Here is a 23334-nt window from a genome sequence, read left to right on the forward strand (position 1 = left end):
TGTCATTGAGTTATTGCTATATGAAATATAATTGCTCATTTTACATGAGTATTTATAAGGCTTTGCCCATCCCTTTTGAACCACTGGGTGTATTTATGCATTTGCAACTTGGAAGGGGAAATCAGCTTTAAACAGAGTATAATTCAGAAGGTTTATTTGAGTACCTTTGGCAGGGAATGTTAACTTTCCAACTGCAGGTGGCAGTTTAGATACTGGCCTTGAGTAGAATGTTACAGAATAAGAAAGCTTGTTCTTGTTTCACTTGGTTTTCTCTTGGGACTGGGGAGGAGGTAGTGGAGGTGAGCATAGCTACATGTATTTTAGGGCATTCTGTAATTCTGTTTTTGCTTTCACTGTTGACATAGGCCAATAGGTGAGGCATTATATTTTCTGTTACTGCTTTAGCAGTAACTTGGAACTACAGAAGTTTATTAGATACATTAATCTAGAACTCCAAGAACCCTTTAACTGAGAAAGTTTTCTTCTAGTTAAGTCTGTTTTCATGTCTCCTTCCAACAATGCTTTCTTTCTACTGCTTGAATATCTTGTTCTGGATTGATTAATTTTTCACAGTGAATTCAATTACTGAGAGAAGAATTGAACCAGTCTGAGTGTTGCATTCCAAAATAAGGCAGTAGGTGGCACCCATTTACCTCTTATTAACAGAAAATTGTTAGTATTTGAGTGTTCAGCACTAGCTGGCTCTCATTGATACGAGTGTTTTCACTGACAAGAAGCCCTAGTCCAATGTTGCTCAAACTTAAGTATACAGAGGAAGACCCTGGGTACTTGCTTGTTAATACAGACTTCTGAGTCTCGCCCCCACGATTCTGATTCACCAGGTCTTATGAGGGGCAAGTTTCAGAAGTCTGTATTTTAAAAAAACGAGGACTTCTAGATGATTCTGTTTGTAGGGAACCACACTTGGGGATACTCCTCTAGTCTGAAGAATGAAGTTGAAGTGCCATGTTTTAAGATGGCATTAATGATAGCTACTATTTACTAGAACCTCATTATTTACCAAGCTCTGTGCTAGGATTTTACATAAGTCTTCACAATATCCTGCAAACCATAGCTGTTATTTTGTCACTTTATAAAGGAAGAAACTAAAGCACATAGAATTCAAATAACTATCTCAGTGTCACATAATGTGTAAAAATATTGGAGCGATGATTGATTTAGAAACTAGTTTTCTAAAGTACCTGGTTCTGTATACCTAATGAATATACAGGTGGGTTTTTGTGCCTTTCCAGTTAACCTAATGCATGGGTGAAAAGGCAAAGGGCTCAGTGGAATAAGCCATTAGGGCTTAGGACAGATTCATTCTGGGTCCTAAGTTATTGTGGCATGGATTCATGGAAATAACACTGGAGTGGTAAAAGGTGACCTTCATTCTCATCCTGGCATACTCATTAACCAGAAGGAAGACTCTGGGCAGGTCCCTTCCCTCCCTGGCCTCTATTTTATTCATCTACAAAACAAGAGGTTAATTGTTTCTTGTAGACCACCTTCAGAATCACTCGAAGAGCTGGTTAAAAAAATGCAAATTCCTAGGTGCTACTGTCACACTAAGTGAATAAGAATCTGATGTGGACACTTGAACTTTTAACAAGTGCCCCAGTGATGTGCATACTGGAGAATCACTGGACCACAGAGGGTCTCTGTGCTCTCTTTCAGTGCAGATGTTCCATGATTCTTAGCCTGGGAGTTGTGAATTCCTCAGGCATAACTAAAACAAACCAGGTGGCGATGTGGACTCCATAACTATTTTGAAAGAGTTAAGGGCAAAGGAAATGAAGGAAATTTGCTGTGATCTAAGCTGAATCCTTCATTCATCTGGAAATGCTTCTGATGTGTTAAAAAGTGTAATAGTAGCTAACATCCAGCACTATGTACCTAGCACTGTTATAAGAACTTTATGTACCTCATCTCAATGAATCTTTCCCATTGTGACTGGTGCAGTGTACTTCTGATAGTTTCCACGGCCAAGACTGCATTTTCTTTTTCTTTTTTTTTTTTTTAATTTGCAAAGTGAATTCTAAGTCTTACGTTTATTTAAATAACCTCCAGTGAGAAGAGAGTGGGCCAATTACTACCCTTTCCTCCTAATACCAATGGACCAAGACAGGGAGAGCAAGCATACCCTGCAGCCAGTCTGCCAGCCACTCGCGTGAGGGGCAGGGCGCCTCTCAATGAGGGCGGCCCCGGCCCCGGCCCGCAGCTGGGGGAGCATCCACTGTTGAGCGAGGGTTTTTGATGGTTTCATCTACTGACAAGATGAGGCAGGTGGCCTCAGAGGCTGCGGTCAGGGCACTGATGCGCACCATGGCTGGCTCCCTCACAAAGGCCTCGACGTCAGCAATGTCCTCGTACCACATGCCCCCCTGGGCACGCTGCGCGCGCAGCTTATTGAGGATGTTTGTGGCATCAAAGCCAGCATTGTCACACAGCTGGCGTGGGATAATTTCCAAGGCCTTGGCATATGCCCCAATCAACAGCTGCTGTTTTCCTGGAATGGTCCTTGAGTAATCCCGCAGGGACTTGGAGAGCTCCATCTCAATGGCCCCACCACCAGCCACCACTGAATCGTTCTTGATGGCCTTCCTGACAATCATGATGGTGTCGTGCAGGGACCGCTCTGTCTCCTCCATAAACTGCTCAGCACTGCCACGAAGGATGATCGTGCAAGTCTTGCCCTTGGGAGAGCCAGTGAAGAAATTGTACCTCTCGCCTCCAATCTGGGTCTCTTCAAAGTCCTGGCAGCGGCCCAGCACATCTGACGACAGAGCATTCACACTCGTTTGGATGGAGCCTCCGCAGGCCATCATCGTCCTCTTCAGATCCTCTTCTGGCACTCGGCCAGCACAGCACGTGTCCCTGTCGGCAAAGTACTGGGTGTCCACATCCCCGATCGGGAGTTTGGACAAGATGACTTTGGCTCCAGAATGATGGATCCTCTCTAACTTGTCATAGAGAATGTTCCATTCAGCATCAACGATTGCCTGATAATCCTCAACCGTGTGGACTCTGATTTCAGCATTATCTTTCTCAGCTTTCAGCTCAAGCTCAACATTTAAAAGGGCAATCACTGGATTATTGTACTTTTTGGGTTGCATTTCAAACCCAGCATAAGAGAAAGTCTTCTTGAATGTGACGCCAGCTACCAGCTGGGACTCCTCTAGGGCACCACTTTGCACCTTCTTGATTCCAATCATTTTAAGCTGCAACAAATCATCGAGCATTATCACTGCATCCACCACCATCTTATCGAAGAAGGCTTTCTGCTGGGAAATCAGCTTGGAGCTCAGAGTGGTCATGGCACACTTCTCCAGCAGCTTCCTCTGTTCCACTTTATCTTCCTTCTTCACGTTCACAGCAATCTCTTTGATCTTGTTAATTGCCAACTGGGTGGTAGTGCGGAAAGCTCAGATGATGATCTGTGGGTGCAAACCGTCCTCCATGTAGGGTTTCACTTGCTTCAGAAACTCTGCAGCCAGCAGGGTCTCTGAGGTGGTACCGTCACCGACCTCAGCATCTTGGGATTTGGCAATGTCTACTAAAGTCTTTGCTGCAGGATGGACAACATCGAGCAGTTTCAGAATTGTGGCCCCATCATTAGAAATTGTTGCTTTGCCTCAGCCATCTACAATCAGCTTGTCCATGCCACGAGGGCCCAGGGTGGTTCTTACAGCCTCCGCAATCAACTGGCAGGCACTGATGTTACTTAAAAGCTGGGGGATGCCTTGGGAGCTATCAGCCCCATCTTTCAACAGGGTAACTGGTATGGGCATCATTTTGGAAGCTTATTCAGTGGCCCGCTACTCCTGTCTTCTCTGCGTCCGGGCAGCCCAGCAACCCCACCAAGACTGCATTTTCTGACATAAACGAATATTTTGGTTCTTGAAGTTTAACTTTACATGTTCAGAAACAATGTCTGTTAATTATTATTATCATTCTTTTTTTAAAAGTAGGCTCCATGCCCAATGTGTGGCTTGAACTCATGACCCTGAGATCAAGAGTTGCATGCTCTACCCACTGAAACAGCCAGGCACCCCTGTTAATTATTTTTAATGGCAATCTGAATGCTTATAACTTCCTGCTTCATCAGATAATGATAGACTTGAACTTTTTTTGCTGGAGTGTAGCACATTCAGAAAGTGCACTAATTACTCAACTGATGAACATGCTCAAGTAACCTGATGGTTAGAACATGATAGCAGCCCTGAAGTCCCCTTCCTGTCCCATCCAAGTCACTACCCTCCTTCCTCTTGAGTTCTAACATAAGATAGAGTTTTAAAAAGTGATTAGCTTTTGTGTTTTTTTTTTTTCCAACTTGTTGGACAACCATTATTTGCCTGGTGCTGAGGATTTAAGCAGCAGAAGAGGAAACAGCCCTGCCCCATGGAGACTGTAAATCAGTGATTGCAAAGGTTTACTGTGTTGAGTGTTAGGGAAGGGGAGGGACGAGGCTATGTGGGCAGACATCAGGGTGCCCTGAAAAATAGTGCTTTTTGGGAAAGTTTATGTCCTTAAGGAGATACAATGAGGGGAAAGGGTAAAAACGACAGATGTCATACAGATCAGTAAAGAGTTGTGTTAGAATGCCAACTTGGGTTCTGTTTTTAACAGTATGAACATGAGGACCACTTCATTCTTCCACAAGTTAAGATGGATATGGGATGTAGATGGAGAAAATGCTGTCTTTGGAGCTGACTCAAATTTACCAAACCTTGTAAGGCTCCAACTAAGCCCAAGGGGAAAGACACGTGAATTGTACTGTAAACATTCCAAAATAAAATGGGTGAGTTTTTCTGTAGGTGATGAAAAATAGTAGACTTTTTTCTTTTAATTTTAATACAGAGATTGTAATAATGATTTTAGTTGATTAGGATGGGCCCAATTGCATATGTAGGTTTAAAATAGGAAATGTTTTTGGAGTAGATGAGCTTTCAGACAGATTCCAAAGCAGGAAAAAGTTGCCTAGGTGACATTATTAACACTTCTGGATTGGGCTCCTTTTCTTAAGTCTCTGTCTTTGATGTAACTGTCCAGGGTCAGATCTCTATCTGAAAGAGGTTTCTTTATCTTGAAGTCAAACCAGCCTACTGTGAATTCTGTTTTTTATATATATATATAAATATATTCATATTTTTATGAATTCATATTATATATATAATGACATATATATAATGTTGGAAATATCTGTTAATAGGTTAATATTAATATGTTATATGAAATAATCTGTTAATGGATTGCAAATACAATGGATGGAAGAGAAGAAATATTTGTAGGTGAGTCACACTTGTGTATGCAAGTAAAATTTTTTTTTTTAGATTTTATTTAAATTCAAGTAGGTTAACATATAGTGTATTATTGGTTTCAGTGGTAGTATTTAGTGATTCATCATTTGCATATAACACCCAGTGCTCATTACTTCAAGTGCCCTCCTTAATGCCTATCACCCAGTTCTCCCTTCCCCCTACCCATCTCCCCTCCAGCAACGCTCAATTTGTTCCCTATAGTTAAGAGTCTCTCATGGCTTGTCTCCCTCTCTGTTTTCGTCTTATTTTATTTTTCCTTCCCTTCCTCTATATTCATCTGTTTTGTTTCTTAAATTCCACATACGACTGAAATCATATGATATTGTCTTTCTCTGACTGACTTATTTTGCTTAGCACAATACCCAGTACCATGTCCATCCATGTCATTGCAAATGGTAAGATTTCATTTTTTTTTTTAATGGCTGAGTAATATTCCAGTGTGTGTGTGTGTGTGTGTGTGTGTGTGTGTGTGTATCACATTTTCTTTACCCATCTGTTGATGGACATCTGGGCTCTTTCCCTAGTTCAGCTCTTATGGACCTTGCTGCTATGAACATTGGGGTGCATGTGCCTCTTGGAAGCACTATTTTTGTATCCTTTGGATAAATACCTAGTAGTGCAATTGCTGAGTCGTAGGGTAGCTTTATTTTCAACTTTTTGAGGAACCTCCATACTGTTTTCCAGAGTAGCTGCACCAGTTTGCATTACCACCAAGAGTGTAAGAGGGTTCAACTTTCTTCCCATCCTCACTAACATATCTTGTTTCCTGAGTTGTTAATTTTAGCCATTCTGACCAGTGTGAGGTGATATCTCATTGTGGTTTTGATTTATATTTCCCTGATGCCAAGTGATGTTGAGCATTTTTCATGTGTCTGTTGGCCATTTGTATGTCTTCTTTGGAGAAATGTCTGTTCATGTCTTCTGCCCATTTCTTGACTGGATTTTTTGGGGTTTTTTGGGGTGTTGAGTTTGTTAAGTTCTTTATAGATTTTAGATACTAGCCTTTTATCTGATAGGTCATTTGCAAATATCTTCTCCCATTCTGTAGGTTGCCTTTTAGTTTTATTGGTCATTTTCTTTGCTTTGCAGCAGCTTTTTATCTTGATGAAGTCCTAATAGTTCATTTTTGCTTTCATTTCCCTTGCCTCTGGAGATGTGTCTAGTAAGTTGCTGCGGCCAAGGTCAAAGGGGTTGCTGTGTGTGTTCTCTAGGATTTTGATGGATTCCTGTCTCATATTTAGTTCTTTCATCCATTTTGAATTTATATTTGTGTATGATATAAGAAAGTGATTCAGTTTCATTCTTCTGCATGTGGCTGTCCAATTTTCCCAATACAATTTGTTGAAGAGATGGTCTTTTCTTTCCATTAGATATTCTTTCCTGCTTTGTTGAAGATTAATTGACCATAGAGTTGAGGGTCCATTTCTGGGTTCTCTATTCTGTTCCATTGATCTATGTGTCTGTTTTTGTGCTAGTACCATACTGTCTTGATGATTACAGCTTTGTAATACAGCTTGAAGTCTGGAATTGTTATGCCTCCAGGCTTGGTTTTCTTTTTCAACATTACTTTGGCTATTCAGGGTCATTTCTGGTTCAATACACATTTCAGAATTATTTGTTCCAGCTCTGTGAAAAATGCTGGTGTTATTTTGATAAGGGATTGAATTGAATATGTAGATTGCTTTGGGTAGTATAGAAATTTTAACAATATTTGTTCTAATCCATGAGCATGGAACATTTTTCCATTTCTTTGTGTCTTCCTTAATTTCTTTCTTTAGTGTTCTATAGTTTTCAGAGTATAGATAGATCTTTTACCTCTTTGCTTAGCTTTATTCCTAGGTATCTTATGGGTTTTGGTACAATTATAAATGGGATTGATTCCTTGATTTCTCTTTCTGTTTCTTTACTATTGGTGTATAGAAATGCAACAGACTTCTGTGCATTGATTTTTTTTTTTAAAGATTTTATTTATTTGACAGAGAGAGACACAGCAAGAGAGGGAACACAAGCAGGGGGAGTGGGAGAGGGAGAAGCAGGCTTCCCGCCAAGCAGGGAACCCGATGTGGGGCTTAATCCCAGGATCCTGGGATCATGACCTGAGCCGAAGGCAGATGCTTAACGACTGAACCACCCAGGTGTCCCTATTTCAAACTTTGTACCCTACAGAGAGTACTTATCTGTATCAGATGGCTTTGATTTACAAATCAATTTGTAAAATTGATAACAGGCTTATCACAAAGAAGACCTCAATAGATTCTCCCAAATAAGAATTATATAGGCCACTTTTAAAAATCCTACTGCCTTAAAACTAGAAATTTGTTCTTTTTAAGAAAATTTAAACATAATCTACTTGATAATGGAACACTCCTCTTTGTTCTTTGAAAAGAAAAAAAAATTCCTGAAATGGATAGATCCTGTGAGTCCTATCAAGAATTACAAATGAAAAAATAGGTATGAGAAAGAGGCATAAAGCATGCAGAGAAAATGAAGAATCTTATGTAGGAATGTGCTGGATCATCCTATTGCACACTTGGTTGACCTGAAACTACATTTCCTGGAATCTCCCTTTCTATATGGTTCTGGCCTAGAGATGGCCAAAAGCTGAACTTGAGTAATATTCAAGAAAGGAAATGAAGCCGTCGTAATCATTTTGGCATCCTGACAGCTCTCACAGTGGTAAGACACCACACTAGGGCAGCGAGCTTCCAATTCCAACATCTTATATACTAACATAAACAAAAGGGAATTATTTGAGAATGTTAGATAGCTGAAAGGATTTCTAAGAGGGCCTAAGAACTAAGATTTTAAGGCTACATGCAACCAGGATGATCCAGCCACAAAAAAAAACTCCCTCTACCACAACAGGACTGTTCTAGTGGAAAGACCACTCATGATGCTATGGACTCAATACCAGGATCATTGTAGCTGCTCTAAAAGGTCCAGGTGTCCGTGCATTGTGCTTTCTAGAATACGTACTCTCTCTGTCTTTGACCACCTCAGATTGTTCTCTTTCTTTTCTCAGTCTCTCATGGGTATAAATCATTGGCAGGAATGTCATATGACTTGAACCTTAGCTATAAGGGTGTCTAGAAAAGTACTTTTTCATTTTCTGTACTCTTAAAGCATGTCCTTGTCCTCTAGCCAGAGACTACCGTGAACACAACCATAACTGAACAAGGTGGGTTTTCCTAACTTGTTGCAGTGAGGGAGAACACACATCTCGGGAACCATGGGGACCCCTCAACAAGAGGGTGTTAGAAAGAACCTTATAGGATTTGGCCTTCGGTTGGGTGATTTGTGGAGGGTCCGAGGAACCAAAGAATCAGTCTACATAGGATGCCATCCGAAAGTGTGTTTGTGTGTGTGTGATTTTATGATTGAATATCTCAATAAATAAATACATTTTATATATAGGCAAACTAGAGTGAGAAAAAAGGTGTCATTGGTAAAGAATGAACAGTCACTTATTTTAGGCAAGAGAGGGGTATGTTTGGTATTTTGTGGGTGGCACAGTGAACTTATTTTTGTCTGTGTTTAGACAAAATTATGGTTTGGACTTGCTTTATCTCATTTAATCATGGTCTCAGAGTGACCTTGTCTGAGCTGGTATTCTGTGAGATGGTTTATGTCCAACAGGAGAACAGCATAGCTTAGTGTTGAATGGCTGGCCAGCTTCCGAATGTCAAAGGCTCTTCTTTTCTTTCTCAGGTGCAATCTAGGAGGGGACTGGAGTGGCTGTTGAGTAAGCAAATTTACTGTATTTGCCCCAGGTATCATCATACTTAATGGTGAAACTCTGGTGTTTCCCACCAAAGTCAAGTACAAGTCTAGTATGCCCGCTATCCATAGTCATTTAATATTTCCCAGAAGTTGAGTGAAAGCAGTAAGACAAAATGAAATAAGAGAAAAATCTTCAGAAAGGAGGAGATAAATTATTACTTGCATATAATTATTCCCTACCTGGGAATCCAAGAAAATCAACCAAAAAATTATTAGAAGTAAGGAGTTTAATAAGGCAGTTGGTTACAAAATCAGTATACACAATCAATGCTTATCTTTTAAATCAACAATCATTAGTTAGAAAATACAATTTTAAAAAAGGCATTTAGATGCTAAAATAGACAATATCTAGGAATAAACGACATAAGGAAAGTATGTAGAACCCATATAAATAAAACTAAAACTTCACTGGGAGATGTGAAGATTTAAATAAATGGTAGGGCATAGCACATTCTTGGATGGCATAACTCAATAATTCTGCCATTTCAATTCTAATAAAAATGTCAAAAGTATTTTTTTTAACTAGACAATATAATTCTAAGGTCACCTGGGAAGATTAATAAAAGGCTGAAGAATTTTTGGAAGATTGAAGGGTGACTTACACCACTAGAAAGAAAGATTTATTATCAAAGTAGCATGATTCTTGCATAAGAATAAAAATAGCCCCCTCCCAAACAGGCTCAAGTATATACATTTGGTATAGGATAAAGGTGGGATTTAAATGTTCTTTTGCTTCTGCTTCAGATATAGAAAGCTGTTAAGCACATCACTCCTGCCTTAATAACGAGGAAATGACAGGTAAACTCCAAAATCATGAGTTTTGTTGAGCCCGGGAGGAAGATGAGGATGTGAGGCCACCGAGTCAGCTGTTTCAGAAGAGATCCAAATCCTTCGGAGGTGAGGTGGGCTTCATAGAAGGCGGAGGCACCCCACTCTCTGCGGGGGTAAGAAAGCAGCGAAGCGTAACCCTGTCAGCATCCACCTGTGTGTTAGTGTGCTCACCCGGAGTGGCTGAGGAAGCTGAGGAATTCAGCCTCAGTGGGAGATGCTTTCCCACAGACTTCCATCAGGTGCTCACAAGTAGTGCTCTCTCCATCCCGCCTCAGAGGTGCAGGCAGGGGAGGGGCAGGTCATGGTTGTTGGGGACACAAAATGCCATGTACATCCCTGGACTCTTCTCTCGTAGGAATGAAAAGCCTTAGGCTCCCAGGGGTGGGGCAGCAAATTCACTTGTTCACAGGATTCAAAGTGAGGTGGGGCACGAGGCCCTGTCCACTTCACTGGACAATTTTCACTATGTCAACTAAAGCTTCAAGTCTCTAGGGTGGTGAAGTCTCTTACTCCCAGGGCAGACAGACAGAGATGCAGAGCTCAGTAGATGCAGGAAAGGCATTTGATAAAATTGAACATCCTTTTGTGATAAAAAACTCTCAGCAAACTAGAACTTCCTCAGTCTGATAAAGGACATCTACCAAAGCCCTATAGCTACCATCAACCTTAATGGTGAAAGATTGAACCTATAATTCTTGACCCATCCATACCACGGAATACTACTCATCAATAAAAAGGATGAATTACTGATGCAAGCAACAACATGGATGAATCTCAGAAGCATCATGCTAAGTGAAAGGAGCCCGACTCAAGAGACTCTATGCTGTATGCTCATATGAGGTCGATTGTCAGGAAGAGGCAAAACTGTAGGAACAGCAAACAGATGCGTGGTTGCCAGGGGCTGGGGTGTGGGACTGGGGGGCTGACTACAAAAGGGCGCAAGTGAACTTTGTGGGATGACGGAAACACTCCATCTCTGTGTCCTGCTTGTGGGGGTGACGACGCAACTGCATGTGTTTGTCAAAATTCATAGAACTAAACTCTTAAAAAGGATGAATTACATCCCAAGAAACCTGACTTTTAAAAGCCTGGTTCAGGAAAGGGGCACTTGGGTGGCTCAGTCATTAAGCGTCTACCTTCGGCTCAGGTCATGATCCTAGGGTTCTGGGATTGAGCCCCGCATCGGGCTCCTTGCTTGGCAGGAAGCCTGCTTCTCCCTCTCCTACTCCCCCTGCTTGTGTTCCTGCTCTCACTATATCTCTCTCTATCAAATAAATAGATAAAAAAATTTTTTTTTAAGATTTTATTTATTTATTTGACAGAGAGAGACACAGCGAGAGAGGGAACACAAGCAGGGGGAGTGGGAGAGGGAGAAGCAGGCTCCCCGCAGAGCAGGGAGCCCGATGCGGGACTCGATCCCAGGACCCCGGGACCATGACCTGAGCCGAAGGCAGTCGCTCAACCAACTGAGCCACCCAGGCGCCCAAATAGATAAAATTTTTAAAAATAAAAAATTAAAAAAAATAAAAACCTGGTTCAGGAAGAAAGTATTGTGCTATACACAGGACCTCAATAATTACTAAACCATCTGAAGAAGAATAACTTTGATTTCTCACATCATAAAAGAAGATAAATTCTAAATAGATTATAGATATGAATGAAAAAATCAAACCGTTAATATGTGGGAAATATAGGTGATGAATACATAGGGAATAAAAGCATAAAGCACAACAAGGAAGTAAAGACCTTAGCACAGTGATTATACACAGGATAGTGATTGCCAAGACGTAAGGGGAGTGTGTCCTTGAGAAAGGACCTGCTGCAGGAATCTCTCTTCTCTCTCCCTTCCCCCTTTCCTCTTCCCCTTCCTTCCCCACCTCTTCCCCTCCATCTCTATCTCCATCTCAATAATACAGATGACAGTTACATGGACAGTTGTCTTATGATTAGTTATCACTGTGCAGCCTTCTGTATATGTGCCATATTTTATAATAGGAAAAAAGAGGTAAAATTGGGGTCCGAATGTAATTTTCTATATTTTACACATAGAGGATTTAGGCACAGAGAGGCCAAGTCTATTGAAGATTAATTTCGCCTATTTCCCTAGTCTGAGTCTCCACTCCCAATCCAATGCTCTGCTAGCCAAAGAAGCCACACGGCTTAGCACAAGTTAACAGACTCTGAGTCTTATAAACCAAGGGCAGTTTAAAAGGACCTAGATTACCGATATGAGATGTTTAATAAAAAAATGAACAAATGGTGAAATATGAGTTGGAATGGCAAAAGCCTTTTAAACATCAAAGTAAAGGCAGAAGCCATAAAGGAAGAGATCAATAGATTCAACTACTCTCACATTAAAAATGACATACAAATTTTAAAGTATCAAAACAAAATCAAAAGACAATATGCAATTGGGGAAAATATTTTTAAAGTACATGGCAGGTTAACATTCTGGAAATCCAAAGAGCCCTTAAAATCAATAAGACCAATATCCCAATAGCAGAATAGGCAAGGAATATAGATAGGCCTTTTTTTTTTTTTTTAAAGATTTTATTTATTTGTCAGAGAGAGTGAGAGAGCACAAGCAGGGGGAACTGCAGGCAGAGGGAGAGAGAGAAGCAGGCTCCCCACTGAGCAAGGATCCTGATGCGGGACTCGATCCCAGGACCCTTGGATCATGACCGGAGCTGAAGGCAGACGCGTAACTGACTGAGCCACGCAGGCATCCAGATAGACCATTTTTAAGGGAAGAAATACATACTTCTAATAAGCATTTAAAAATATCCCTCCTCTCTAGTAATCAAACAGTTGCACACTAAAAGTGTGCACTTGCCACACATTCAGTTGTCTAGGGTTAGAGAGAACGGAAACATCTGGTATTGAGGAGCTTGAGAGAAGAGAGCACTCTGAAGCATTTGGTAGGAGAGCAGTTCAGCAACAAGAGCCTCAAAAATTTCGTATTCTTTTATTTAACCAGTTATGCTCAAAGATATTTATAATAGTGATAATTGGAAGTGACTGGAGACATTCCAGTGATGGGGAACTGGCTAGGTTATGTTATTTTTGGGGCATTTTCTAGCCAAAATGGCACCTCTGTGTGGCTTAGAAAAGGCTCCTCTCACTCCAGGGAGCTCTTACGCCATGCCTGTCCCGCAGCTGGCGCGGGCTGCAGCTTGTATGCTGGATGCCGTGGCTCGGAAAACACACAGGGCAGCCGTTAAAGCATGTGTGAATAATTTTGAATGACATTAAGGATATGTTCACCGTATGCTATTAATCACATAAAATGTATGACGTGCCAAGAATAGTTTCTGGAATGTAATAAAAGCTATTATTTAATTTAATTTATTTTTATAGAAAACCTAAATTTATTTGTTAAACTATTACGAAGACTAAACAATGATCATCTGAAGTACTCTGAGGACATCATCCCAGTTTCACTTATTGTTGTGGAAACCAACCTAAGAGGTTAACCATTGAAGGCTATAACCTAAGAGGTTATAACAAAACAGACTGGCGAGACGTGGTGGAAGGAGGCAAAGCCATGAGAAGCACTAGTGTTAGTGGTAGTATATGTGGCTGGGATGTTTCTCAAGAGGCTCCCTAAAGATGCCCGAGTGAACTTATCTGGGTCCCAAATTAGTAAAAAGACCCTGTGGAGAATGAGCAGAGGCCAGGATTTCTCTGAGATCTCTGTCTTTCTTTTTAAGGGGTCGGGGGATCCTTAGGCTCTAAAGGGGTGTATCTTAGACTCAGCCTCCCTCCTTCCCATCCAGTCTACCTGGGCAAGTCTCCAAGCGCCTGGGCAGTCTCAGCATGTGGGCCGGCTGGGTTACAGAAGATGCGTAGAGTGAAGGTAGGAACTGGAGGTCCCCTGAGAGGGGACCTATACACAGAAAGTTTGGGGTAGATGATAAACTACAGATGCCCTCTTGGTTAAGTTAATTCATCTTTATTAATAAAGGTCATAGTTTCTTCTGCTCATGACAACTTTTTGTCTCAATATAGTCTGTCTCAAAAAAGAACGGGCTCAGGTAAGTTTTGGAGAAGGAAAAAGACTTTCATCAACATCCACTCCACAGAAGAGGCACCAAGGTCTTTCCTACATTCATGAGTAGAATCCCACAGCAGCATAAATCCTTCTCAGTGATCCCCATCTACATCCTCAACCTGGCCAGCAACTGTTGGTTGTAGGGTCTATTCCATGCCATCTTCATAGCCTCTTACTGACTCTTCTGTCCGGACTCCAGCCATGTTATACTGGCTGCTCACAGCCTGAGAAAGCACATTTTGTCATCTCCCCAGTGTGTTAAATGAGATAGTCCTTCTTCATCAGTATAAAATGTAGGGATGTCTCCCTGCCCTTGTTCAGGTGCTTCCATATCCTATTCTTCTCCATGGTCATCATCTGAATCTTCATCCTCAGGAGCTGGATGCAAAGCCTGGATGTTGCCTCCAGTGTCCATTTATCACTAGGCACAAACCTAAATTCAGCAGTAGCTTCAACATTATCATCACTGTCTTCTTCTTCTGCAACAGATTCTTGTGATTCTTCTCCAAATTCGGCATTCACCATAACATACAAATGCTCTCATGGATAGGCATTTTAGGTCCCTGGACACCACATGCAAACTAATGGTGGGATATTCCAGGGAGAATCCTAATCCAGAACCATCTAACCAAGACAGGCAGCTCCCAGCAATGCCAAGGGCACTGATGCCCAGGCCCTGGCTGATCAGCACCACCTCGGTATCTGGCTACGGCCAGAGCCCCTCAGCCAAGCTGGTCTCGGGGAAACTTTGGAGGAAGCTCACAACTGCTGCCCCTCGTCCTGCCCCGGTAAGAGCTATTATTTGAAAGGTAAGTTTTTAAGTGCGTACACAAGCCCAACTTAACAAAGAATAAGTAATATATGCATAGAAAGAAAACTAGAAAAAAATTAGAAGGATATATACCCAGATTTTAAGGGTATTACATCAGGTTGATAAGATTATAGGCAACTTTTGTTTTTACTTTTTGTGTTTTTCTATACTTTTGATATTTTCAGGTTGGAATATATATTACCTAGGTAATTAGAAAAAAAAGTTAAATTCAAAATAAATCTCATTTATTTTTTTTATTTTTTTAAAGATTTTATTTATTTATTTGACAGAGACAGTTACAGCAAGAGAGGGAACACAAGCAGGGGGAGTGGGAGAGAGATAAGCAGGCTTCCTGCCGAGCAGGGAGCCCGATGCGGGGCTCGATCCCAGGACCCTGGGATCATGACCTGAGCCGAAGGCAGACGCTTAACGACTGAGCCACCCAGGCGCCCCCAAAATAAATCTCATTTAAAGGGCCGGGCAGAAGCAGGTCAACAATACAGCTTAGCCAGGAGAAATGTGTTCTTTTGGCTACTTTCATTACTTTGAGTTTTCACATAATAACTTAAGGCTTATGGATGGAGAGAAAAATTAATGGAGAGCAACTGTTTAGAATGATGTTAAATGTTAGTCGTGGAAATGAGCGCATTAGAATGTGGAAATGAGAGGAGTTGTGTGACATGGACCATCCAATGTTGCAGGTTGTAACCTGAGCAAAACTGTCTTCTGACCCAGCTCTGCTCCTCACAGATGTTCAAGGTCTAAATAAAGCTTGGCATGGGGCAGAGAACAGATGGAGAAAATGGTGGAAAGCCTCTGTGCCCTCCACCCAGTGATTAAGGGGGGAGGTAAGGAGAGAGCAGTCTTTTTGGAGTTCATGCATAAGCCTAAATTGACTTTATAATGTGGCTAGTTCCTTCTTTACATCGGAGTTCCCCATTCTCATAGGGTGTGGGGTGCAAAGTGAGAGTGTTAAATGTGGCATGGTTTCTTTTCCCTTAAGCCACTGGTGTTAATTTCTGGTGTTAATGGAGAAGAGAAAGCCAACAGACTGAGTGAAATAATCAGATGTCCGTGTTCTTAAAACTGAGCTTAATAGGGGCGCCTGGGTGGCTTAGTTGGTTGGGCGACTGCCTTCAGCTCAGATCATGATCCTGGAGTCCCGGGATCGAGTCCCGCATCGGGCTCCCTGCTCAGCGGGGAGTCTGCTTCTCCCTCTCCTGCTCCCCCCTCTCGTGCTCACTCTCTCTCTCTCTCTCAAATAAATAAATAAAATCTTTAAAAAAAAACAACAACTGAGCTTCATATTTACCCCTTTCCCTCTCTGTCTCCTTCTCTAATATTTCCCTGCACTGTTTACAACCCTCCAGTGACCCCTCACAGGCCTCAGAACATCTTGGCACAAAAGACCTACTTTTCATTCTAAAATCTTCCCATGTCACCACATCCTCCAACCATACCAAACTAGCTTTAGTTCTCTTAAACATGGATGGCATGTTATCTCATGTCTCTGGGCACTTATAGATGTACTAATGTTATCTAATACCTGCCATGTGCTAGGCACTGTGCTAAAGTTATTAGGCTCTGCCTCATGCCAATCCTATTCTTGTCTCTGTTTTACAAATGAGAAATCTGAGTATCAAAGACACTAAGTAATTTCCCTACAATCACACAGTAAGGGGCAGTGTCAGAATTTGAACCCAGATTTTTAAAAAAACTGCTTTATTGAGCCATGACTGACATACAAAAAGCTGTAGATATTTAGTGTGTACAACTTGATGTGTTTGGAGATAAGTATACACCTGCAAAACTATTATTACTATCAGTGCCATAAATTTATCCATCACCTTCAAAAATTTCCTCCTGCCCTTGGAACCCAATTTTGACTCCAAAGCTTGAATTCTTTTTCATAAAAATTCTGGTGAAATAGATATAACACAAAACTTACCATTTTAACCATTTTTAAGTGTATGCTCTGCGGCATTAGGTCTGTTTACATTTTTGTGCAACCTTCATCACCATCCATTTCCAGAACTTTTCGTCTTACCCACCTGAAACTCTGTTCCCGTTAAACACGAACTCCCCAGTTCTCCCTCCTCTCAGCCCCTGGAAACCACCCTTCTACTTTCTGTCTATGAATTGGGCCACTCTAGGTACCTCAAGTAAGTGGAATCATACAGTATTTGTCTTTTTTGGTGATTGGCTTATAAATTTAGCATAATGTCTTCAAAGTTCATCCATGCTATAGCATGTGTCAGAATTTCTTTCCTTTTTAAGGCTGATTACTATCCCATTGTGTGTATACATCACATTTTGTTTATCTGCTGATTACTATCCCTTTGTGTGTATACATCACATTTTGTTTATCCAGCAGTAGACTCTTAGGTTGCTTCGACTGGCTCTTGATTGCTGTGAACGCGACGTACAAATATCTGTTTGAGTTCCTGCTTGCAGTTCTTTTGAGTATTTACACAGAAGTGAAATTGTTGGCTCATCTGGTAATTCCGTATTTCATGACATGGACAGGGTTGAAGATTGTAGGCCAGTCATTTTGTAGACTCTCCCTCAATTTGGTTAGACTCAGGCAATGGCTTGGGCTAGAAGGTCACAGATACTGTGTTTTATTGCATCACACCCTACCCGGTGGCACATGACGTCTACTTGGTTACTGGTATTTTTAACTTTGATCACTGATGATGCTGGGGCCCGCCAGGTGTCTCTACTATAAAGTCTTTTTGTGATTCATAAGTATCTTGTGAGGAGATACTTTGAAACTATGTAAATACCTCTTTCGGCATAAGCCTCTCACCCACTAGAGTTTGGCATCCATTGATGTTTCCTGATGAATAGATTACTATAATGGTTACCAAATGGCGATTTTCTAATACCATCATTTCTCCTGCATTTATTACTTATCTTTCTGCTGTAAAGAAGAGCTTTCTCTTCTCATTTATTTATGCCTCAGTTTCTATCAGTCTGGATTTATGGGGTACTTCTCTATCCAAGCGGTTCTAATCTGTTACAATCATTATTTATTTAAATGCTCATGACTTCTCAGACTCAGTGGAAGCCACTTCAAATTGGTTCTTGTGTCCTCTTGACATTTCTTCATCATTGGGCACTTCCATACTTCATGACACAAAAAGATGGTTCCAGGGCTCATCTTATTTTCCCCCTAGATTTGGTGATTTGAAGACAGCATATTTATTTATGGAAATAGGGCTACTCCTAAATGTTTGGAATGCAAAAACAGTGCGAGACAGCTTGCTTCGTGTGCACCCACCTTCTAGCTACGCAGCTTTCAGATATCACTGCGGTTGGTTCCTGGATTCATTAGGCGTCAACTCCAACATAAGACGTGTGTGTTTTATAGCCAATTGAATGTTAGCTGGAAACCTGGCCTCCCTAGGGAGACCCCAGAGGGGCTAGCTCTGATGGGTGAGGCAGGATTGCTGGGTTTCCTTCTCCCAGATACTCCAGGGCCTGCCAGCACGGGAGCTCTGTTCGGAGGGAAAAGTCTTTACATATTTCTTCTTAATGGTAATAGAAGTGAAACTACTGTTGTAAAGAGACACTGGGTTTAGACTGCGCCGTATGGCGCTGAGAGGCGTTCATCAGTACAGCTTGCAATGGCTGAACTCAAAATAGCCCATATTTCCGCCTTGATGGAGAATTAGCCCTTGACTGCCAGGAAACACTCATTGTAGCAGCGCTTCAGCCATGTAATCTAAAATAATTACTAATTAAATGAGAATAAAATAGAGTCCATAATAACAATAATAATCACTGTAGCATTGGCCATCATCCAAGTTACTGTTTGGTGGAGCATTACCTCGGGGAAGACGACTTGCCAAAGTGGGGAAGACCCGTGTGGGAGCCGAGGTTTTCTCACTGCCACTGAGGTAAGGGTTCAGGGCTGCTCTGGGGGTTTTGACAAAGGCAGACCCACGTTCACATTCCATCTGTATGGCTGATGTCATGTTGTTTCAAGGCATTTCTTCACTAATACAGCAGGCAGCGTGCCTGGAAAACTCAGGAAGAGGAACAGCTGGGCGGCACTTGTCAGCGAATTTGTATCATCTTAGAAAATAACTCAAGCAGGTACCTTGTCTTCAACAGGCGACAAGCTTAAATCTTTATCCCCTTCCCGGGAAAAGCCAGGCCCTTTTGCCAGAGGGCCTTTGGGTGTGTCTGTCCAACACCTAGTGGTTGGAAGCAAGTATGTGGGTTGGCTAGGTGGGGTGGGTTTCAGATCAGGTGCACAGGCCTGCCCGACTCTCTACGAAAGTAAAACGTGGAGGCTGTGTGGGTCAGAGGCAGGCTTTCTGCTTCCCACTGTTTGCATGACCTAAAAGAACCTGCATTCCTTTACTTATTGGTTCACCCGACAAGTGAGTACCTACTGGGTGCCAGACATCATACTGAGTGGCTGGGAATACGGTTCAAGACACACATGGGTGCTGCCCTCAGGGATCTCACAGTCCCCCAGGTGGGGAGGATTATACAAATATAGAAGTGTAAAAAGGGCCATGGGGACAAAGAAGAAAGGGCATGGGAGGAGAGCAGGGGGCTCTTTGCAGTGTGACATCCGTGAGGAACCCTTGAGGGAATGCCGTTTATGATGAGGCCTGAAGTCACAGGAGTGTTTGGCCAGGCAAACAATGAGGGGAGAATGTTCCCGGCCAAGGGGTGCCATGGACAAAGGCCCTGCGTGATGATGGACCCTCGTGAGTTTGAGGAGCTAGTGGAGATGTGTACAGAGAGACACAGGAGTACTGAGTGAGGGAGACCTCGGCGGGGGGGTCCCCCAGCTTCAGGGCTTTGGTAGGCTTGGGGAGGAGCCCCCATTTGGTTCTCCGTGGCAGCGGGAGCTTTGGGGGTGAGCGGCGACAGAACCTGGTGTCTGTCTGTAAAAGCTCAGTGTGGTTGCTGGTGGAGAACGGCCTGGAGGGGGCGGGGCCTGGGCTGATCCCAGAGACTGGGTAGGAAGTCAGTAGAGAATCCAGGGAAGAGAGGACAGTCCCTCAGGGAGATGGCAGGACATGGCAGCAAGTGGACTGATGGGGCTTTCATTTAGGCAGTAGACTCCACTGGGGGTGACCAGGGCTTGGGGAGGTATCAGGGTTGGTTCTTGCATCTCTGGCTTGAGCGACTGGATAAATGGATGTGCTATATGCCCAGGTGGGAACTATCCAAGGACAACTTTATCTGAGGGTTAAAATATTGTTTATCTTTATTGTGGCAAAATATACGTAACAAAATTTACCATCCTAACCACTTTTAAATGTACACTTCTGTGGCATTCATTCACATTGTGCCACCATCACCACCATCCATCTCAGAACTTTTTCAACTTACCCCTGAAACTGTACCCATTACACACAAACTCCATGTTCCCCTCCCCATGACTCCTGGCTGCCACCATTCCTCTCTATTTCTGTGAATTCGACTGTTCTAGGAACCTCAGATAATCATACAATATTTGTCCTTTTGGGACTGGCTTATGTCACTCTGCACACCGTCTTCAAGTTTCATCCGTGCTGTAACATGTGTCAGAGTTTTCTCTCTAAGGCTGAATAATTCTGTTTTATGTATATACCACATTTTATTTATTTATTCACCCGCTGATGGATATTTGAGTTGCTTCTTCCTTTTGGCTATTGTGAACATTGCTGCTATGAACAGGAGTGTACAAAATCTGTTCCAGTCCCTGCTTTCACTTCTTTTGGGCTTATACCCAGAAGTGGAATTGGTGGATCATATGGTAATTTTATATTTAATATTTTGAGAAACCACCAAACTGTTTTCTACAGTGGCTACAGCACCATTTTACATTCTCACCCAGTGTGCAAGAGTTCCAGTTTCTCCACATCCTCGCCAACACTTGTTTTTATTTATTTATTTATTTTTATTTTATTTTATTTTATTATTATTTTTTAAGATTTTATTTATTTATTTGACAGAGAGAGACACAGTGAGAGAGGGAACACAAGCAGGGGGAGTGGGAGAGGGAGAAGCAGGCTTCCCGCGGAGCAGGGAGCCTGATGCGGGGCTCGATCCCAGGATCCTGGGATCATGACCTGAGCGGAAGGCAGACGCTTAACGACTGAGCCACCCAGGCACCCCAACACTTGTTTTTTTTTTTATTTATTTCTTGGATAGTTGCTATTGTAATGGGTGTGAAGTGGTATCTCATTGTGGTAAAACACTCAGATTTTTAGATGAGAGATATTCACATGGTGCTGTCAAGTGAATGGTTGGCGATACCAGGTAGGATTTCCAAAGAGCGGTCTTCTGGCCCACAGATCACTTCAAATTCTATTGATCATGCTGTGCAGTGGCCTCTTGTGAATGCCTCATCATTGTGGAGCATCCATGTTTGTTGTTAAGGTGTCCTCTCTCTGCCAGTGTGCCTGCTATATGAGGATGGGAGCATTTGGGCATTTGGATTCACTTCTGGTGAACAAATGACATTTTGTACTGGGTTGCCCCTTTGTTACCTGTATTGCGGCTCCAGGGGAAATTAACCAAGAATAATTAACTATGAGCTGCAAATAAAAGCGGTAGAAAGCTTCAGAAAGGGAATTTATCGCCATGGTCTTGGGAGGTATATCTAGCTGAAATCAAATAGACTTGATGATCTTTTGGAGTGAATGGCAGGCATTTTTGTTTGTTTTTCTTTTGTAACAAAGAAAATGCAGCTTTAAAGTGTTTTTCAATTTCTCTCTCAGCTTCCTTTCATTCTCTGATTTCTTTACTCTTAATGGGATAACGTAAACCATTTTTCTTTCATCTGTTATCCATCAAAGCTGTCGATTTACCCTGAACAGAATGAAGGCAAGGATGTTATTAAAATAAAACAACTTCCAATTGAGCTGCTAATAAATGCTGAAATGCATCCACATTTCTCCTATTGATTATATCCTGCTGACAAAAGCAAACACAAGCATGTACCACATGCTGCCCGTGGAAATGAAAGATTTAATTAGATGAAAACCGAATGAGCTGGAAGATCTACTGCACTCGGCTATCAAACAATTGTTATTCATAATTGGCTGTTTGAAATGTCCCTGCTTCTTGAGCTTTTTTCCCTTAAAAAAATTCCTTACCATGCAGTAAGATGAACATGGTCGTTAGTAAATTTCCCCTGTGCATTTTACAAGCTCAAGGTTGTGGGCTAGAATGAGCTCTGTCAGGCCATAAATCAGGTATAATAGAACATCTTGAAATTAAGAATTAGCAGGCGAGAGCAGAGAGACGGCATGTCTTCTCCATTTCAGGCCCATCTTCAAATACTGCAGGTGGGAACAGAGGTGTTGGTGGGGAGGGTGTAAGAAGAGGTCCATAAACTCAGAGAGTGGGATTCTTTTAAACTCACTAGCTCTGTAAGTGTGCCCATGTAAAGTTTGATGTCTGGCAAATGCACTGCTGTTTAGTGATGGCAATGTATAAAAAGTTGGTATTCACTTTGCCAGGAATGTTTCAAGCACCTATCAAGTGGCCTGCTTTTTAAGATAGTGAGGAAAAGAAAAATGGACAGAAATCCCTGCTTGTGGCAGCCACGTGGCAGTTAGCCTATGCAGATTTTCCTTCTTGGAACCCTGAGGCTTAATTTCCTCATTCCACACAATGGGGATTTTTTTTTTTTTTTTTAGATTTTATTTATTTATTTGACAGAGAGAGACAGCGAGAGAGGGAACACAAGCAGGGGGAGTGGGAGAGGGAGAAGCAGGCTTCCTACTGAGCAGGGAGCCCGATGCGGGGCTCGATCCCAGGACCCTGAGATCATGACCTGAGCTCATGACTGAGCCACCCAGGCGCCCGCACAATGGGGATATTAATTGTACCTATCTCATCGATTTGTTATGGGGATTAAGTGAGGCAATGTGGGCTAAGCTTTTAGCACCGTGACTGGGCACACAGTCTGCACTAAATGAATGTCAGCTATTAGCAATAAGAATTCACTTTCCACATGTACAAGGCCCTGAAGGGAAGACATCATTTCTTCTATTTTCCATAGCATCTTTTTTTTAAAAATTTAAAATCAATTTAATTAACATATAGAGTATTATTAGTTTCAGAGGTGGAGTTTAGTGATTCATTAATTGCATATAACACCCAGTGCTCATTACATCATGTGCCCTCCTTAATGCCCATCACCCAGTTACCCCATCCCACCATCTCCTTCCCCTCCAGCAACCCTCAGTTTGTTTCCTATAGTTAAGAGTCTCTTATGGTTTGTCTCCTTCTCTGATTTCATCTTATTTTATTTTTCCTTCCATTCGCTTAAGGTCCTCTGTTTCATTTCTTAATTCCACATATGAGTGAAATCATGGAGTATTTGTCTTTCTCTGACTGACTTATTTTTGTGTAGCATAATACCCTCTAGTCCCATCCACATTGTTGCAAATGGTAAAATTTCATTCTTTTTGATGGCTGAGTAATATTCCTGTGTGTGTGTGTGTGTGTATACACACACACGTATACAACATCTTTATCCATTCATCTGTTGATGGACATCTGGGCTCTTTCCATAGTTT

General features: G+C 42.0%; 1 protein-coding gene and 1 pseudogene across 1 annotated transcript; both read right to left on the bottom strand.

The window, feature by feature from the left end:
• Positions 1 to 2007: 2007 nt before the first annotated feature.
• On the bottom strand, positions 2008 to 3809 carry LOC118015889 (T-complex protein 1 subunit eta-like). Its single transcript, XM_035012933.1, is given in 1 exon segment — positions 2008 to 3809. A coding segment is annotated over 1 exon segment (1605 nt). The 5' UTR covers positions 3795 to 3809; the 3' UTR covers positions 2008 to 2189.
• Positions 3810 to 14075: 10266 nt separating this feature from the next.
• Positions 14076 to 20186, bottom strand: LOC118015364 (annotated as a pseudogene).
• Positions 20187 to 23334: the final 3148 nt, after the last annotated feature.

Source organism: Mirounga leonina, unplaced genomic scaffold (assembly GCF_011800145.1).
Source record: "Mirounga leonina isolate KUSES-001 unplaced genomic scaffold, KU_Mleo_1.0 Mir_104, whole genome shotgun sequence".
Lineage (NCBI taxonomy): Eukaryota > Metazoa > Chordata > Mammalia > Carnivora > Phocidae > Mirounga > Mirounga leonina.